The sequence below is a fragment of the Leopardus geoffroyi genome, chromosome A1, assembly GCF_018350155.1.
Source record: "Leopardus geoffroyi isolate Oge1 chromosome A1, O.geoffroyi_Oge1_pat1.0, whole genome shotgun sequence".
Classification (NCBI taxonomy): domain Eukaryota; kingdom Metazoa; phylum Chordata; class Mammalia; order Carnivora; family Felidae; genus Leopardus; species Leopardus geoffroyi.
Genome location: NC_059326.1, coordinates 176718174 through 176736454, shown reverse-complemented (window position 1 = coordinate 176736454; position 18281 = coordinate 176718174). Strand labels below are relative to the sequence as shown.

The following is an 18281-nucleotide window of genomic DNA, read 5'->3' as shown; positions in this document are numbered from 1 at the left end:
TCTTCCAGTCCTCATAAGAACACTATGAGGCAGGAAGTAGCATCACCCCCCATTTGCAGATCAGCATGGATGGATAATTTGGCCAATGCCACCTAACAGTTGGTGGTACTAGAGTTGGTATTTATTGTTTATTAGTGTTATGAACAAAGTGTTTGACAAGGACTTGCATTTATGGATCCAGATGCAGGGCCTAGAGATCAACTGTACCACCCCATGCTTCAAGTGAGGAAACTGAGGCCTAGAGAGAGGCAGGGACTTGCCTAAGGTCACCCAGCTGATAAGTGGTCATGATAGGGAAGGGGGTTGGGTTCAAGACCCTGGGAGTTGCCTCAGCACGGGACCTGTGAGCACCCCACATCATGCAGTGGGGACTGGCTGCAGGTGGCTGCATCCAGAGCCTCACTGGGGAACAGCACGAAGTAATTGGCTTTTACAGTTAATATTTTCTTTCCAAACAGTCCAGGCCAGCACCCACCTCCCTGCCCCAATAGTAAGGCATTTGCCTGGCAAGGTGGCCTGAAGGATTGTCCTTTCCGAGTCTGGGGTGAGATCTTCAGTCTGTGGCCACTGGCATAACCTATTAGGGACTCCTGAAAGTCTACTCTGTGCCAGGCACAGTGCCTAGCACACTGTTATACCACAGATCTACCATTAACTTTCCCCACAGGCCTATGAGACAGGGGTGAGGGTCCTTACATTGCAGATGGAAACTGAGGTCGCATCCAGGACTGGCCAGGGTCCAACAGGTCTGTCTCTCTGGTTCAGTCTTCTTTGCTTGGAAAAGCATGAGTTCAGTGGCCCACACACCTGGCATTCACACCCTTTTTTGTTAACCCCCAACACCCCTGCCTTGCTGCCTGCCCTCCTGTGGCCAAGACTCAAAGAGCTCTGCTCCTGTATCCTCCTGCCTGTTTGGGGACATTGCTCCTATCATTTGTCCCTTTCTCCAGCCTCACTTTCTCTCTCGCCACAGGATTATTCCCATGAGCACACAAAAGAGGTCCAGTAGTTTCCATTAAAAACAAAACAAAACAAACGCCCTTGACACTCTCTTCCACCAGCTACTTTCTCATTTCTCTGCTCTTCAGAGCAAAATTTTCTTAAAAATATCTATATGCCACCCTCTCTACTTCCCTCTTCAGCTCATCCCAGTGATCTGTATTTAATTTTAAAAGTTTAGTGTGAAATTTAAAATGCAAATAGAGGTCCACTTTCTTTAATGTACAAAGTAGGAGTAGAACCAGTAGTAAAGTATACATTTGTTTACACCATTTACATATATATATATGGTCAGATATAATATAGTTTTCCACATTAACTTTACTATTCAAACAATAGAAAGTGGGTAGCAATTTAGGAAGTATGAAAGGGATAAACCTCAGAAAGACTTTTCTACCATGTTTATTCTACGCTGTGTATGGCTGTGTGCTCACTTCTCCACTGCACAGAATTCAGTTGTGTATAAAACTGAACCCAATCAGAAGCTGAAGGAGACAAGAAATGATGGGTCGATAGCCTGATGCACTGTCATACGATTCAGACGATGGTACAGCTACCAGCTTGTAATTTTTAGGCACTGCAAACTAGGCTTTCTCTTGAAGTTGAACCAAAACCAACTTAGGTTCTGCAGGCTCTAATATGTACAGGAAAAAAATCGATGCTAAGGAGGTTCAAAATTTGGTCTCTACCAGTTACCAATGCAGTCAGCAATCACCCAATCTGGCAGGACTCCATCTTGATGACCAGTATCTCTGTCAGCATTTTAGTCCTTCAATGTCATCTTCTGGGTTAAGTTCACCACCAGACACTTTGAAGAAGGTTGCTCCCAACTGTAACAGTGGCAAGTGGGGTGGCTGGTGCTCAGGTACCACCTCACAATGATTTTATCCAATTCCTCTCTCATGCACTGAAATCTGGCTGCTGCCAAGCTGTCCTCACCATTTCACCACACTTGAGCCTGCAAGCTCTCTGACGGCTCCACGCTGCCAGATCCACAGCTCAGCCCCATCCTCTTTCCCGGCCTTTCACTTTCAGCACAGGTGATCTCTCCCAGCCTCTCTCACCTGCTTGTGCCTCCTGGCTTCACAAGCCCCCACTTTTACTCCTGCCTCCCTGGCTGCTCCTCCTTGGCTTCCTTTCTGGCTCCTTCCTTGCTTGTCTCCATATGCTGAGAGCCCCAGGGTTCTATCATCAGCTTTCTTCTCCATCATGTAATACAACATGCATGTAGAAAAGTGTACAAAACGTCTGTGGAGTTTAACAAACCATCCTAAAGCAAGACCATTTCTCCACCTACCCTCTTTCTCCAATGATCCGAGCCCATCACTGGGGCCTTGAATCCCGTCTTTAGGCTGCTGGTGCCCAGGTCCATATTCCCAGCCCTGACGCCTCCCCTGAAGTCCGGACTTCCTTCTACCTACTCACATCTCCTCCTGGCATCCAAAAGGCATCCCACACTGAACACATTCAGGCAGCCATCCCCACTGTCAGTGAAGGGCACCACCCACTCGGTTGATTGGTCCAAAACCTCATGAGTCATCCTTGATTCCTCTTTTCCTTGCCCTGCATCCATTCTGTCAGCATGTCCTGGCTCTTCTGCCTCTAGTGCATGTCCTGAATCAGTCCTTTGGAGACAATGAAGTGACTGACGGATGGTTCCTTCTGTCTCTAACTCTTCTAGCCTTCCTTCATTTTCGTCTTCACACAAAGATGGGGTTTCTCTTGGGACATAAATTCTGCTTTACGTCCAGCCCCAGACATATTTGAGCTGAGAGAGCTAGGGAAAGAAAAGAAAGGCAAGAACCCAGCTTTCTCCCAGGTCCAGGGAGAGTGGGAGGTTGGGGAGCCAACCCGAGTCACCCCAGTCTCCCTGTGCCTGGCCTGGGACTGCTGCTCCGTAGATGTTTGGGGAAGGGGCAGAACGGTTGGACTCTTCCCCTCGGGGGTCACATTAGGCCCCCTGGGGACTGCAACTCCAAGAGCCACTTGTCCTGAGGCTGAGTCCACATGCTGGCAGCTCAAAGAGCTAAACAAGGACAGCTGAACTTTGGAAGCAGTACTGCTAGTGGTCATGGGGTCTGGTTTTGGAGTCACGTAGCCTGAGATGGAATCTCATTATTGGGATCACCCCTGGCTGTGTGACCTTGACTAATTCACTCCACCTCTCAGAGCCTCCCACTGTGAAAAGTGCCCATCTTACAGAGCTGTGTGGGATAATGGGGAGGATTGATGAGGATAATGCATGGAGTTGCATCTGGTAGATTGTGTCTCAAAAAAATGGCTGTGTATATTTTCATCAGGCCCAGAGAGCGGGTCACAGGTTAGAGATCTTGATAAGCTCCCTTGGTGGCCTTTAGATACTGTGGCATTTCTGCCTGTCACCAGATGGTTCTCCACAGAGAATCTCTTGAGAGATGGATTGTCAAGTGTCAGGCCTAGGCCAGCACTGTGCTATCTTGGGACTGTCTCACTCAGAGACGCCTGGTGGGGACAAAGCTCCTTGCATACAGTGAGGAGACCCAACCTTCTCTGAAGGGCTGCTGTGTGCCAGGTACCAGGCTGAATGCTGTCACATACGTTGTCACCCCAGCCTCGGAGACTAAGCTTTCACCTCAGAGACGCTGTTCCTTCACACAATCTACTCCTTCTGTCTGCAATGGCTACACCCCACTTCCTAGGCCCCACTTCCTTGGCCTTCAGGCCTTCACTCCATCATCACCATCAGGGAGGCCTGTTCTGACCCTTTCTCAGGCCTCACTTCTGATCAAGTCTCCCTTGTACACAGTCTCAAAGAACCCCAGTTCTGTCACTCCCTGGTTGCATGACGTGGGGTAGCTCACTCTGCATCTCAGAGTCTGCGTTTCCCCCACTGAAACATGCCCATTTTACAGAGCCATGGAGGACAGTGGCTCTTAGTAGCATTCATCACAGTTTGTACTTAACACAGTTTTGTGCCTAAAGTCTGTCTCTCCCACTGGACTAGCAGCTCCACCGGCACAGGAGCCATGCCTGCTTCTTCACTGCTCTTCACTCAGTGCCCAGCACAGCATCTGGCACATGGCAAGTACTCTATACATTTTGATCAAAAAATGTTGAAGAAATAATGATAATAATTAACATGTTTTGAGCACTTACTTTGTGCCATGTTCTGTGCTACACCCTTTATTTAAAAAAAATTTTTTTTAATGTTTATTCATTTTTTTGAGACACAGACTGAGGGTACAGGCAGGAGAGAGGCAGAGAGAGAATGAAACACAGAGTCCAAAGCAGGCTCCAGGCTCTGAGCTGGCAGCACAGACCCAACCCAGGGCTCGAACCCACAAACTGTGAGATCATGACCTGAGCCGAAGTCGGCTGCTTAACCGACTGAGCCACCCAGGCGCCCCTGTGCTACACTTATAAAAGCATCTGCTTTAATCTCTGTAACAACAGAGACCAGGATTAATCCATTTTAAGCTGAAGAAGCTGAGGCTCTGAGAGGTTAAGTGACTTACCTCAAGTCACAGAGCCAGGAAAGGCTGAAGCCAGGACTTGAACCATCTCCACAGGCCATGCTCTTAATCAGACTACTGCACTGAAGGATGGGCTCCTATGTGGAGCTGTCAGGGGCAAGGAGGAGGAGCACTGGAGTGGAGGACGAAGCAAACATTGGCAAGGACACAGGCCCAGGGCCTGCCACAGCCAATGCCTTTAGGCTTAGCCTAGCAGGATGGGTGGGGCAGAGTCCTGGGAAAGCGTATCACATCCCACACCCAGAGCCTCTGCCAGAAGTTGACGTCTACACCAGAAACATCCACTGTCTAAAATACCTTTTCAAAAAAATACTTTAGATTTTCACATATGCCTTTGTTTTACTGATTACAAAACCAATACATGTTCATTAGAGAAAAATGAAAAATCTACAAACTTTATAAAAAGCAAATTTCCATCCAGAGATAACCAGCATCAGATTGTATGTATATCCTTTCTGTACTTTTTTTATGCACCCTATACATACATTTCCCACACAGAATCAAATAATATATTCACTTTTAGATCTTCTTTTGTTCATTTAATGTTATATAATGGGTGTTGTGCCACATTAATAATTGAAAACCATTTTTTAAAATATAGGTTTTCTGGTGATAAAACGTTGTGGTATACCTATTTATCATAGAAGTATTAGTTAACACACCAGTAGGCTAACACAAACAGGCCTATGAACCATGGTCTGAACTTGGATGGCTAGTTTATAAAACCTGTAGATTTTCACAGGTGGGGTAGGGAGTAACATAACAGATTCTCACTAGGGGCTATGGCATGCTTTTTGAAAAATCATCTTCATTATTATGACTTAATTTTATATTTGGAAAACTAAAGAGAAAGAAATCCTTTTTTCCATGATATAAACTACAGAATGGTAACATTTAACGAATCTTAGCCAGAGGGGGTGGTTAGAGAAGTTTGAAAAACACTTTTTCTTGCTTTACCTATTATGGTTAATGAGAATATTTTTATCACTAAAACAAGAACTTCACAATACTTTAATGACTGTTTCTTTCTTCTCCTGATTTGTTATTCAGAGTGGTCATCAGTGTCTTTCAGAGACCTCATTCATTCATTTATTCATCCAATAAACAGTGAAGGTTCTTTGCCCAGCAATCTGCTAAGCCCTGACAACATGTTGGTGAACAGACAGGCAAGGGCTCCCATTCTAGTTGGGGAGACAATCAACAAGTAATTTACCAAAGTATAAAGACCTGTATTACCTAAATGAAACACTACTTTTGTTCCTTTTACTTAACTATATAATATGTAGTATCGTGAACATTTTTCCCTATCACTAAAAATTATTCAAAAATATTTTCAGGACTTTGACTTAAAACTCTTAAGTTTTCTGTCCTATAAAATGAGGCCATCTCTTACACATTCCATGTTTGTGCACCACCTAGGCATTGGGCTCCGTGCTGCCTTCTTTCAGAGTCAGCATGTGCTGAAAAGCCAGGGTTCTGGTTGTGGCTTTGCCACAGTTGCTGTGTGACCCTTGGTCACATTCCTTAACCCCTCTGTGCCTCACCTCCCTTCTTTGCTAGATGGCTGGTAATAACAGAACATACCTCGCAGGCTGTATGAGGACTGAGATAACACGTGAAAGGAGCTTAAAGTAGCACCTGTCACAAAAGGCCACAAATAAAGAGCAAAAGCATTCACTTTTTCTTGGAGCTTATGTTCTAGTTGGGGAGGCCGACAATACAGGGTTTTCAGATTTTCCAAAACGTGAAAACCTCTGGAATGCGGCAAAGAAGGAGGGAGGAATAAAAAAGAGCGAAGAAGGGAAGGAGAAAAAAGGGAGGAGGAAAGAAGGGGAAAACGGAGGAAGGGCTGTATCTGCCCATCCCAAAGTCAAAAGGGTTATGCTTAATCAGATTCCGTGCACCTGTGGTTCTTAAGTCAGTACACACGTGAACTAGAAAAGTGAGGGGCTGTGCGGGGGGGAGGGGACCGAGGCCTGTGGGCGGCCGGGGGGGGGGGGGGACTCCCCGCTGACGGCCCGCACCCTCACCGCCCCCCTTCCGCCCCCGGCGCAGAGAGCGCGTTCGCCGACACGCTGACGCCCGCGCGCCTCAGCCAGGCCCGCTTCAGCGCCTGCCTGCCGCCCAGCAGCCACGACGCCGCCAACTTCGACAACAACGAGCTCGAGAACAACCAAGTGGTGGCCAAGCTGGGCCACCTGGCGCTGGGCCGCGCCCCGGGCCCGCCGCCCGCCGACGCCTCGGCCGCCGCCATCCCGTGCGGGCCCCGCGAGCGCCCGCGGCCCGCGTCGTCGCCGGCGCTGCTCGAGGCTGACCTGCGCTTCCACGCGACGCGCGGACCCGACGTGAGCCTGTCCGCCGACCGCAAAGTGGCCTGCGCCCCGCGGCCCGACGGCGGCCGCACGCTCGTCTTCTCCGAGCGCCCGCTGCGACCCGGCGAGAGCCTCTTCGTGGAGGTGGGCCGCCCGGGGCTGGCGGCGCCCGGCGCGGTAGCCTTCGGCATCACGTCGTGCGACCCGGGCGGGCTCCGGCCCGCCGAGCTGCCGGCCGACCCCGACGCGCTGCTCGACCGAAAGGAGTACTGGGTCGTGGCGCGCGCCGGGCCCGTACCGAACGGCGGCGACGCGCTCAGCTTCACGCTGCGGCCCGGCGGCGACGTGCTCCTGGGCGTCAACGGGCGCCCGCGCGGCCGCCTGCTGTGCGTCGACACCACGCAGGCGCTCTGGGCCTTCTTCGCCGTGCGCGGCGGCGCCGCGGGCCAGCTGCGCCTCCTCGGTGAGTTTCCCGACCGACCGCGCGTGCGCGGGGTTTCCCCGGGAGCCCGAGGGTACCGCTGGGCAGCTCTAGCCACCGCAGGAGCCCAGACTGGAGCGTGCATTAGCGCCCTCCTGCCTCCACCTGGTTTCTTGATTCAGTAGGGCGGCCCCGAAATGCGGTTCTGACAGTGCGCCAGGGATGTCCATGTGGCTGCCCTCCCCTCCCCACCCCCCCGCGCCCCAGTCCCCACTCTGCCCCCACCGACCTAAGTTCCCGCTGGGGTCAGGGCCTGGAAGGCTTTATGCAGTGGGTAAATGACCGGTACAATTTTTCTTTCTGTTGTTCTATTATATCACTTACTTTTCTTTTACCTACGTAATGCATATTAAGTGTAGGAGAAAAAGTGAATACAACTATACTTAAAAGGGGATATAAGAATAACACTGCCCACAGAAAATGGAACGGAGGCTTGAGCCATCTTATTTTAAAATGATTCTTGCCTTCATTCATGCCACAAATGGACACCGAGCACCCACCAGCTGTGGGCCAGGCCCTGGGCTCCAGGATGGGGCATGGCAGAGGACAGGACGCAGGCCATGCATAGGAGGAGCTTAGAGACACAGCTGAATGGAGAGCTGCACCGTGTGATGTGTGCCACCACTGAGGGGCTTTTCTCCCACTTGGTGAAACAGGGGTGGTGGCCAGGGAAGGTTCCCAGAGAGCACAGCTCCGTTTTCATGATTCAAGAAGTAGGTCCAAAGGGTAACAGAAACGGTGAACATTTCATGTTACCTCGTTCAGTTTTATACTCCTGATGCTTCTATGAAACCAATATCATTATCCCATCTCCAGATAAGAAAATTGAAGCACAAAGAGATTAACTGACTCTCCCAGGCACATAGTTAGTTGGTCAGCCATGAAGATGTTGGGCAAATCACAGACCCTCCCTGAGCCTCGATTTCCTTCTGTGTAGGGAGGGAGTAGTTACCTGCATCCTGGCATTGTCATGAGGATGAAATGATGAGGTGCATCTAATGCTTTCAGCAGGTGCCTGCCACCTACAGCATGTTTAATAAGTTGTATTAACAATGACTGCTGTTTGCAGGAAGAGGAAGAACGAGGAAACAGTGGTCATCATTTGATGCTTTAAGGGATGACCATAGTCATCATTTACCCTGAGATGAGTTTCCCTAAGTTCCCACTGGGGCTTTGGCAAGAACTAAGCCTAGAGTCAGTCTTTCTTGCCCTCCTCCCCAGCACCTCTAGAGGAACCAGGATGAGCCCCTGAGTGGTCAGGAAGAGAAGGTAGAATGGAGGCAACTGCTTTTGGAGGCCAGGGATTTGCCCTCCTGATTTCTACCTGACAGCGGCCCCAGCACTGCATTATCTGTCCATTCATCCTCAGTTAGGGTAAGGGAAGGAACATCTGTCTCACCTAAAAAATGACCCATTATTATCTGAAGAATAGCTATTGCATTCAATAGCTGTGAATGCAAGGAAGAAAACTCATTTGTGTCGAACACTACTAGGCAGAAATCTTGTAGTTGCAAGTGACAAAACCCCACTCAATGTGCCCTGTACCAGAAGGGAAATGTATGGTTACACATACCTCAAAAGTGTGGGAATGTATTGGATGGATTCAGGAACAGCCGGATGTAGGTGTTGAAAGCATGTAATCGGGATCCCATCCCAAAGCTCACTTTCCTCTCTTGGCTTCACTCTCAGGCAGGCTCTACAGTGCCAGGCTTACCTCCCAATGGTTGGGCGCCTTCCTTCCCAACACCTGTAGTGTTTTAGTGAAGGCCTCTTTGACCTTAGTTGGGTTAGGTAGCCTTAACTGAACCATCATTGAGACGCAGGGGTGGAAGATCTTATTGGCCTGGCCTGAATCATGTGAGTGAGGGTGAAGTAAGTGCTTCAAAACAAAATCCTGGTACTGTTTCTGAAATAGACAGGAATGGAGGCTGGGCAGGCAAAGAACAGATGCAGGATTCCATTAGTCCTTAGCAGAACCCTGGGAGGTAACTCTTATCCCCCCATTAGACAGATGGGGAAGGTAAGGTGCAAGAGTGAGGAGCCAGGGACTAGCAGAAGAGGGCTCACCCCCCGACACACACACTGGCCCTGATGGAGTCTCTTTGGTCTCAGGCACCCTGCAGTCCAGCCCTGCGACCACGTCTCCATCAGGGTCCCTCAGCGGCTCCCAGGATGATAGTGATTCTGATATGGCCTTCAGTGTCAACCAGTCCTCCTCAGCATCTGAGTCATCCCTGGGTAAGGAGGTATAAGCCCTAGAGGGGGTAGGGGCTGGCAGCCGGCCCGGCTCCTTCAGCTGGGCCAGAGCCTTCTTGAGGCTAAGCAAGGATGGCCACCTTTCCCCCTCCTCTTCCCTGCATCCTCTCCTGTCTCAGCTGTACATTCACCTGGAGGGAGGAGAAATTGAGCTCTGGTATCCCAAAGGCTAATAATGGGGCTTGCTTCCTGGGGGAAGGAAGGAAGGAATGGGAACAAAGCCCAGAAGAAAAACCCCAAATTGGTGTCTCACAAAATTGTTTCCCCACAAGTTCGGCCATAAAAGCGCTGCCTTCCTGGGGTTACCCCAGCAGATCCCACCTGAAAACCACATTATTGAGGTCTGTCTTGTTCTCCCTTTCTACAGTGACGGCACCCAGCTCCCCGCTGAGCCCCCCAGTGTCTCCCGTGTTCTCCCCACCAGAGCCGGCAGGCAGCAAGAATGGCGAATGCACAGTGTGCTTTGACGGTGAAGTGGACACAGTCATCTACACGTGTGGACATATGTGCCTATGCCACAGCTGCGGCCTGCGGCTCAAGAGGCAGGCCCGGGCCTGCTGTCCCATCTGCCGGAGGCCCATCAAGGATGTCATTAAGATCTACAGGCCGTAGCCTGGCCTGCCAGTGGGCCTTGGCCAGAGCAAGGTCACCTTTCTGAAGGCCCCTGGGCCAGGCAACCACCATGGCCGCCAAGGAATCCAAGGGCAGTGGCCATCCCGTCTGCCACTCTCCAATAGTGGGCAAGGCGTGACAGTCATGGAGATGAGGCCCTGGGGGTCTGAGCCCAGGCAAGGGCTGCTTCTGGCTCAAAAGTGCTTTGCCCCCAAAAAGGCCGTCCCAAGAGCAAGCTCAGGAACTGCCTAGCAGACCACCCTGTCCCTCGGTGACCTCTCAGCTGGGAAGCAGCATTCTCTGTGCAATGCTTTTTGCTGGGGTTGGGCTGAGTGTGTGTGAGAGAGGCTGAGGGGAGGGAGTGGACAGAGAGAAGAGAGGGAATGTGTGAGAGAATGAGTGAGAGAGAAGGCGTAGGTATTTATCCAGGGATCCTGGCTCTAGGAGGTTATTTAACACTAAGGAATGTGCAATCCAGAGCCCAGACGGTAGCGTGACTAGAAATTGTTCACTTTCTGGGGCTGTCACGTCAGCTGGTTTTGAATGTATGAAGCCTGCACCTAAACAGAACTCCCTTGGATGGTATAGAAAAGGGACACTCAGATTTTCTAAAGGAAGGCAAAAATAGCTCATTGTTTACAGCTCCAAAGCAGCAACGCCTTGGGGGGGAAGGTGGGTGGAGAACGTAAAAGAACAATTTGCTTTTTTAGTTTCTTCCTCAGTCCTGGAGGGGAGTTTTGATGGGTGCTATGGCCCACTGAGAGCTCTGGGTGGTGTCATCCCCAGAAGCCTTTTCACCCTCTTCACCCCCTTCACCCCGGACAGCCTAATAATAAGCACAGTGCACCTTGACTTGGTCCCTAGATGCTTTTCACCTGGTCCACCCCTTGCTGTCACCAAGGAGAAGACAAGCAGCAGGTTCTCTTTGCCTGGGGGAGGGAAAGAATCCTGGAGGCAGAGGACTCACCTGGAATTGGAAAGTCCACTCCATCTCCCAGACAGCTCTCCACATTTCCTGCTGTGACTCCCCGGGCCTGGCATTCACCAGCAGCTGTTGGCATCACCAGGGCAACCTGCTGGTGAAGTGGGAGGAGGAAAAGACTTGCAACCAGTTCTGACTCTCAGCTTCTCTTTTGCTGCTGATTACTAAGATGTTAATTGACCATTAAGATGTTAACTAATAGCTTAGATATTGAAATGCTGACATCGAGACTCTTCCCCCTTCCCAGGACTCTTTGGAGGCATTTCCCCTGTCCCCCACCCTCCTCACCCTGCCTAGGCCCATCTCTGCAGACTCCCAGACCATCTCTGGGCTGATGGGCCGGCCCGGGGCCTCTCTTCCCTTTTTGTCCCCAGTTCTGGGCCCGACCTCTGCCCGGTCTTGTGCTGTATCTTTCAGGAAGCCCCTGGGCGTCTCTGATTCTCAGTTACCAATCCGTCCAAGATGAAGCCCAGTACCTGCCCACTGCAGAACCTCTGGGAGGCCCAGTATAACATGTAAAAAGTCCCAAGACACCCTGCAAAGAATGGGTATCATTTTTATCACAATTCCTAATCTGTTCATCTGCTGAACAGATGATGGCTGGGAAAGAACATCCAGAGAGTTTTTGCATTCATATGACACATGTTTGCTGGGGCTCTGGGGACCCAGAGCCCACCCCAGTTGGGCCCTTGTCAAATCAAATCCTATAAGCCCAGGTGGTCTTCGTGATGCTCTAGGTCTTGGGCCCCCTGCTTCTCTGCCCGGAAGTGGTCATAGTGTTCTGACCTGATCTCAACTTCAGAACGCCCACTCTTGCTCCTGCAAGAACCCCTAATTGGTTATTTTCCCCCTAGTGAGTCTGGGAAACATGCCCACATTTTACTTTTGTGATGAAAATTTTGGGGGAGCTACTGGAACCCCAGAGTTTGCCAGTATAAGAGCTGGGGAGGCTAGGCAGCACTCAATGCCCAGCTGAATTTGGCCTGCAGGAGCCTTCCATTTCCCCCATGGGTGATGTGGGCACAGGCCATGTAGGAGAGGACTCATGACCTCCCCTACGGGACTGGTTCTCCAGGCAGCAATGCCCCTGACTGGATTGAGCCATTCACAAGCTCTGGTGGTCTCAGAAGCTAGCAGGAGGCAGCTTGTCTTTCCTGCCACTTGCCTTTCCTGACTATCTCCCCTGGGTTCCAGCCAGGGTCATGTACAGCCACCATCAGGAAGCCAGTGACCGAGGGCCTGGACCTGAGGTGGAGCAGGCCATGCTCCTGGTGACCTGTTACCTGGAACAAAAGGAGAGCTAGTGGCCTGTTTAACTTGCTCTGCAGCTGCTATAAATAGACTCCCTGTTTCCAAGAGGAATTAAGGGGGTGTTTATCTTCTAAAAACCAGACATTTCCTGATGCTCTAAACTGTTTTATTCAGTGCTATAAAGGAACTAGCTGCTCACATGGCCCTCACATGGCAGAAGAAAGAGGAAAGGGAACCCCACTTTTTTCTTTCACATCATTATGTGCCTTGGCATTGGGCTAGCGAGGCATCTTCATGCGTTAATTCTGTGAGGCAGGTCTTGTTACCCCATTGAGGCGTATCGAAAACACCGCTGATTATAAAATACACCATTTTATGTACTGGTAAGGGGAAAAAAAAGGCTGCCAATTCTAACTGCAAGATGTCACAGCTATACAATTCATTCTAATCAGAGACTTGAAATGTGGGAAAACTGTGCAACTTAGGACTGATGAAACGCAGGGTTGTGCCCACCTGATGGATAAGGGAGCCAAGGCCCTATGAATGAAGTGACTTAGGATCAAACTCACTAGGTGGCGGGGCTGGGACTCAAACATAGGAGTATCTGGTGCTGACTCCCACACTCTCCACTGCCTGGCCCCAGCCCCCGAAAGCTTGAGACTGCCTTGAGTTTTCTTTTTTGAAACTTCTCTGGGCAGTTCCTGGGGAGAACCCGGGCACCCGCACCTGTATGGAGAGTTCCAGCTCTAGGCTGTGGTCGCTCTGCCACCCATACTCTGGAAGGACACGTGTCCTTCCTTTCAGGCTCATCTTCCCACTGCCCACCTTTTCCTGGCAGAGCTGAGCTCCTCGAGGTCCCGAGTCCAACCTGAAGGCCTCCTTTTGTTACACAGGAGCGCACACATGAGGCAGCTTGGGGGAGCAAATGAGCGCCTTGTTCTGCCACCTTCCTGGGCCTCAGCACCACCACCCCCTCAAGCAGGGATTCCAGGGGTAAGAAGGGGGAGACCAGAAGACACTCCTTTGTTGTGGTCTTGTGCCTATTTTGAGCCATCAGAGAAGCTGGGCCATTTCCAAGTCAAAACAACCTCCTTTTTCTAGTCCATTCCCAGAACTGGGAGTCTTCTGGGATTTAGCCTCACAGGGCAGCTGCTCCCCTGAGTGCAGCAACACTTTGCTCAACACCCACTCATCAGCATGGCCTCTTCTAGACACGGTGTTGGGAATTGGGACTAAAGACAAAGCCTGCAGGAAGCAGATTGTCCAGAGCAGGAGATGGATAGATGTGTAAACTTTTATTTGATCCCTCTGGTGTTGGGGCCTCTACTAGCACGTAGTAGGTACTCATTAAAGGTTACTGAAGGAATCAGAAATCAAGTTATGAGTGCTCAGAGGGTTGGTAAAACATCACACTCACACACACACACACACACACACACACAGTCATTCAACAAACATCTGCTGAGCGCCTACCAGGTGTGGGGTGCTGGGAATGAAGAGCTGAGAGGATAGCCCTAGCTCTACCTTCAGAAGGAGAGGCATTAACAGGATAATAAGACACTGGGGACAGAATCCTTTGGGGTTTCTTGGCCATTCTGTTGCCTTTGGGGATTTATCCTGGTGAGTGCCCACGACTGCTCTCCTGACCCAGAACCTCCTGCATGCTTCCAGAAGCCTCCTCCGCATTAGAAATGCCAGGCACCTTGCAGTCAGTGAGCTGCCGCCAAAATGGCCTTGGGCAGAACCCTCGAAGGTTCCACTGCTTGATGATTACCTTCAAGTCCCGCCAGGGGGACATGTGGGGAGAGGCCTACCTGCTCCTTTCAGGCGGGACGGGATGCTGGAATCAATCCCCGAGTCCCCAGACAACCCCGTCAGTTCCAGTTGAGAATGGGCTTGCACAAAATCTTGGAGAATGAGAGGCAATAACCTCCCCCTGCTCGATCCCATCTCTGCCCCAGTTTTGGCAGAGGGACGCCCGCTCAGGAACACGTGGCCTCCTGGCATTTCTCAGTATTTAACTGTGTGTCTTTTCCAAGCCCTAATGAAATGACTTGTACAACAATCTGTCTGTGCCTTATGAAAGTGTCTGTGCACTTTTTATCCTTTTTAAAAGCAACGTTAAAAAGTGGGCAAGGGACTAGCATACATGGTAGTGTTCTAGAAATATGTGCTAATCACTTAAACCCTTCTGCATTATGTTTTTGATGTAGGAGTGATAAAGTGTACGTCTCTCATCCCATCCCCCCACTACCTGTGTACAGACCTTTTTAAAAATGTCTCTTATTCTTATTTTTCTGATTCAATACTGTGACTTCTCCAATACAATCTAATCTTTGGGGATCTGTAATAAAGGTTTTAAAACTTGGGGGTGTGGTTGGGGAAGGGTTTGCACTGGTCCCGTGTGTTGTGCTTTGCCTGTTGTGTGTTTTGGTTTTTGTCTATTTTTATCTGTTTTATATTAACATAATTTTTCTGTTTAAAAAACAAATACAACTTTGGCTTGTTAAAAAAGAAAGTTTCTTCAGAACTCAATTTTAAAAATCACAACTGCACATACCGTTGGGGAGTGAAGGTGAGGGATGCAAAGCATTGCCAACCTTGAGGAAACATCTTGCACAACGCCCATAGAGTCCTGAAAATGTTTGATCCTTTTGCCACCTAATTTTGTGAAAATATCACAAGGAAAGAATTCTAATCAAGGATAAGCTCTGTATGTAAAGATACTCATTGCAGCAGTATTTATAATGATAAAAAATTATATAAGCCACCCTAACTTCCAACAGCCAGAGTGAACTCGCCAGAACTCTTGGTTGCAAGTGACAAAAACCAAACTCGAACTGGTTTAAAGGGATTAAAAAGCTCACCTAACTCAAAAGTCCAGTATCATGAACCCAAGAACCCACTTCAGGTACAACTGGATCCAGAATCTAAAACGCCGGAGCAGGTCTCTCCCCCTTCTCGCTCCGCCCTCCAGAGCCACTCTCAGGCAGGCTCTCGATGCAGCTAGCCACAGCGCAGACGCAGTCCATAGCCTCCCCTTCGTGGGCCCACCTGGATCACGTGTCCCTTCCTGAGCCAATCACAGAGGCCAGGGAAATACAGCGGTCTGATTGGCCACCTAGGACATGCGCTCAACTCCCTAGCTGCTACCCTAGAACTGAATTGGGAATCGCAGTCTCCGTGGGAAATTTGCACAGTGGGGACTGAGTGTGGGGCAGGCAGGAACAACCCAGCTTTTCTCTGAGAAACGTTGAATGAACCATGATATACATGTGGATCCAGTTACTAGTATACATGTGAAGCTAGACAGCCTCGTCCTCACCATGACATTGGGCAAGACACTTAAGGTCTCTGTGCCTCAGTTTCCTTATCTGCAAAGCAAGAATAAGAAGAGCTCCTGATTTGAGGATGGGTGTGAGTTATTGAGATCACGCTGGTGATATGCTAGGCACAGCATCTGGCACTCGGCAAGGAGTTTATAACACGGGAACGTGTTATGTCAAAATATGGTGGGAAAATCAAGATATAAAGTTGTGCATACACTCTGATCTCATGGAATCAAAAACAAGAACCAACAGCCCCCAAACCTGACTGTGCATTGGAATGACCAACAGGAAAGAAGCAAAATCTCCAGGGGGCTGTGTCTGGATAGTGGTATTATTTGACTTTCCCCCACCGCGTTTTCTAAATTTTCTCTAACGACGAATTATGACTTTTCATTTAAACTTGTTACCCGGAACAATTATCTCCCTTCTCTGCAAAAACTGATGAAAACAGCTAGCCCTTGCTGGAATTCTTCAGGAATTCCCAGGCTGATTGTCTGGAGTTTGAGATCCAAATTTAGTCACAGTGGAGATAAAGGCCTGCAAGCTTCCAGTGGAGGCCAGGCCAGGCTGACCAGTTTGGTTGGGCTTCCTCCAGGCGGGGCTGCAGGGCCCAGATTTCTGGAGGTGGAGCCTTGCAGTGATATCAGGATTGGGGCATGGGGGGGGGGGGGGGGGGGGGGGCGGAGGGGGAGGGAGAAGGTGGAGCTGCCCAGACCTGCTTTTCCCGGCTTGCCAAAACAGCCTGGGTTGGTGACACTGAGTTTTGGGAGCAATGGGGTAAGAGAAATTAAGTTGCATTTCTGAAGCAGAAGAAACCAGGATGTTCGTATTTCTCTCAATGAATCTTCACAACAATGTCGGTCTTCTCTCATTTTATTGGTGAGGGAACCAGGGTCCCTCCAAGGTGAAAGAAGGATTGGACCCTAGGTGGGCCCGTTCCAGAGCTAAGGCAAAATGTGCCTCTGAAAGATCTCACCCATTTCTACTAGGCCAGGGGACATTTTCATAGGTGCCGTCAAGATTTCTTTTTAATAAAGGGGGGGGGGGGAAAGGCCATACTAATCTAGACTTTGGGTTGTAAGAGACTGAAACTCAACTCAAGAAGGACATCTTGGGGCGCCTGGGTGGCTGAGTCGGTTGAGCGTCCGGCTTGGGCTCAGATCACGATCTCACAGCTCGTGAGTTCAAGCCCCACGTCAGGCTCTGTGCTGACAGCTCGGAACCTGGAGCCTGCTTCAGATTCTGTGTCTCCCTCTCTCTCTCTCTGCCCCTAACGCACTCGTATCCTGCCTCTGTCTCTCTCAAAAATAAATAAACATTTTTTTTTTAATTTTTTAAAAAAGGCATCTTAAGAAACAATTCACACAACTAAACAGGTCAACTTCTGGCTTCAGGAATGGCTGGATCTAGGTGTCCACATGATATCATCAGGCATCTGCCTCTGTCTCAGTTCTGCTTTCCTCTGAGTTGACACCACTCTCAGGCAGGCTCTCCCTTTGTGAATCAAGATGGTCTCCAGTGGCTCCTCACTCATATCATACCAGCTTAGTGACCCTTTAAAAACCTTTCAGGAAAAGTCCCAGGGTGTCTTTCTTTTGACCCCTTGAATCAAAAGCCCAACGCCTAAATCACTTTCTGTCACATACGCATGCTTGACACAAAACCAAGTATGACATGACCCTTGCCCTCAAAGACCAACCAATCCAGAGGGGAACACTCATAAGCAGAGTGCTCAGACCCGTGTGGTTCTGAGGCTGCCAGGACAGATCAAATTCAAGACATAAAGGCTGTAGATCATTCAGGGATATAATTTAAACATCCTTCTTTCTCCTGGCTGTTCAGGCCTTCACTGATGCCTGGGTCATGCTTCCTGGCACATCATATTTCTCTAAGGTTTCAATGTACGAAGCCTGTGCCCTGACCCTCACCACCACCTGACCATTGCCATCCTGCTGCCTGAAGCACAGCCAGCCTCAGAGGAGTTCTGTACGGAGACTTTTCTTTCCCCCTTTCCCTGGGTTCCTGCGGACAAGCAATCCTCCAGAGGGATAATATCATCTGATGAGCACATACTATGTGGTGAGGACTTCCATTACATCTCTGAATTCTCACGACAGCTCTTCGAAGTATCATTACTTCCATCTTGTAGGAGGGGAAACCAAGACTTCAGATTAGGCAACTTCATGCCATTCCATATGGCCTCTCAAAGACAGAAGGATTTCATCTCTTTCTTTTTGTTCTTAGTTCCCAGGATCGAGACCCAGTGGTTTCCAGGGACAAAGGGTCCCGGAACATAGGCACTGTGATTTCGTTGATCCCACAAACTGCCCGTGAGGTAGATATTATAGTCCCATTTTACGGACAAGGGGAAAGAGGCTCAGAGAGGGCAGTGACCTGCCCCAAATCACACAGGTGTGAGCTGTGGAGTCAGAATTTGACCAGGTCTGACGCTTTCCACAGCATCACTGTTTGTGGGTAAATTGTCAGAAGGAGGCTGTGGGGGGAAGGAGTAAGAGGAGGGGGAGGAGAAAAGAGATGAAAGGTTGG

The 18281-nt window shown here is 49.8% G+C and overlaps 1 protein-coding gene and 1 pseudogene across 2 annotated transcripts in view; one reads left to right on the top strand and one right to left on the bottom strand.

The window, feature by feature from the left end:
* NEURL1B (neuralized E3 ubiquitin protein ligase 1B) overlaps positions 1-16114 on the top strand; it is a 40309-nt gene extending 24195 nt beyond the window's left edge. For both annotated transcript variants that reach the window (XM_045501331.1, XM_045501340.1), the window contains 3 exons: positions 6567-7286; positions 9417-9542; positions 9928-16114. In XM_045501331.1, the coding sequence (XP_045357287.1) occupies positions 6567-7286; positions 9417-9542; positions 9928-10172 (1091 nt within the window). In that variant the 3' untranslated portion in view covers positions 10173-16114. The remainder of the gene's footprint in view (positions 1-6566; positions 7287-9416; positions 9543-9927) is intronic.
* LOC123580132 lies at positions 1201-2371 on the bottom strand (annotated as a pseudogene).
* Positions 16115-18281: the final 2167 nt, after the last annotated feature.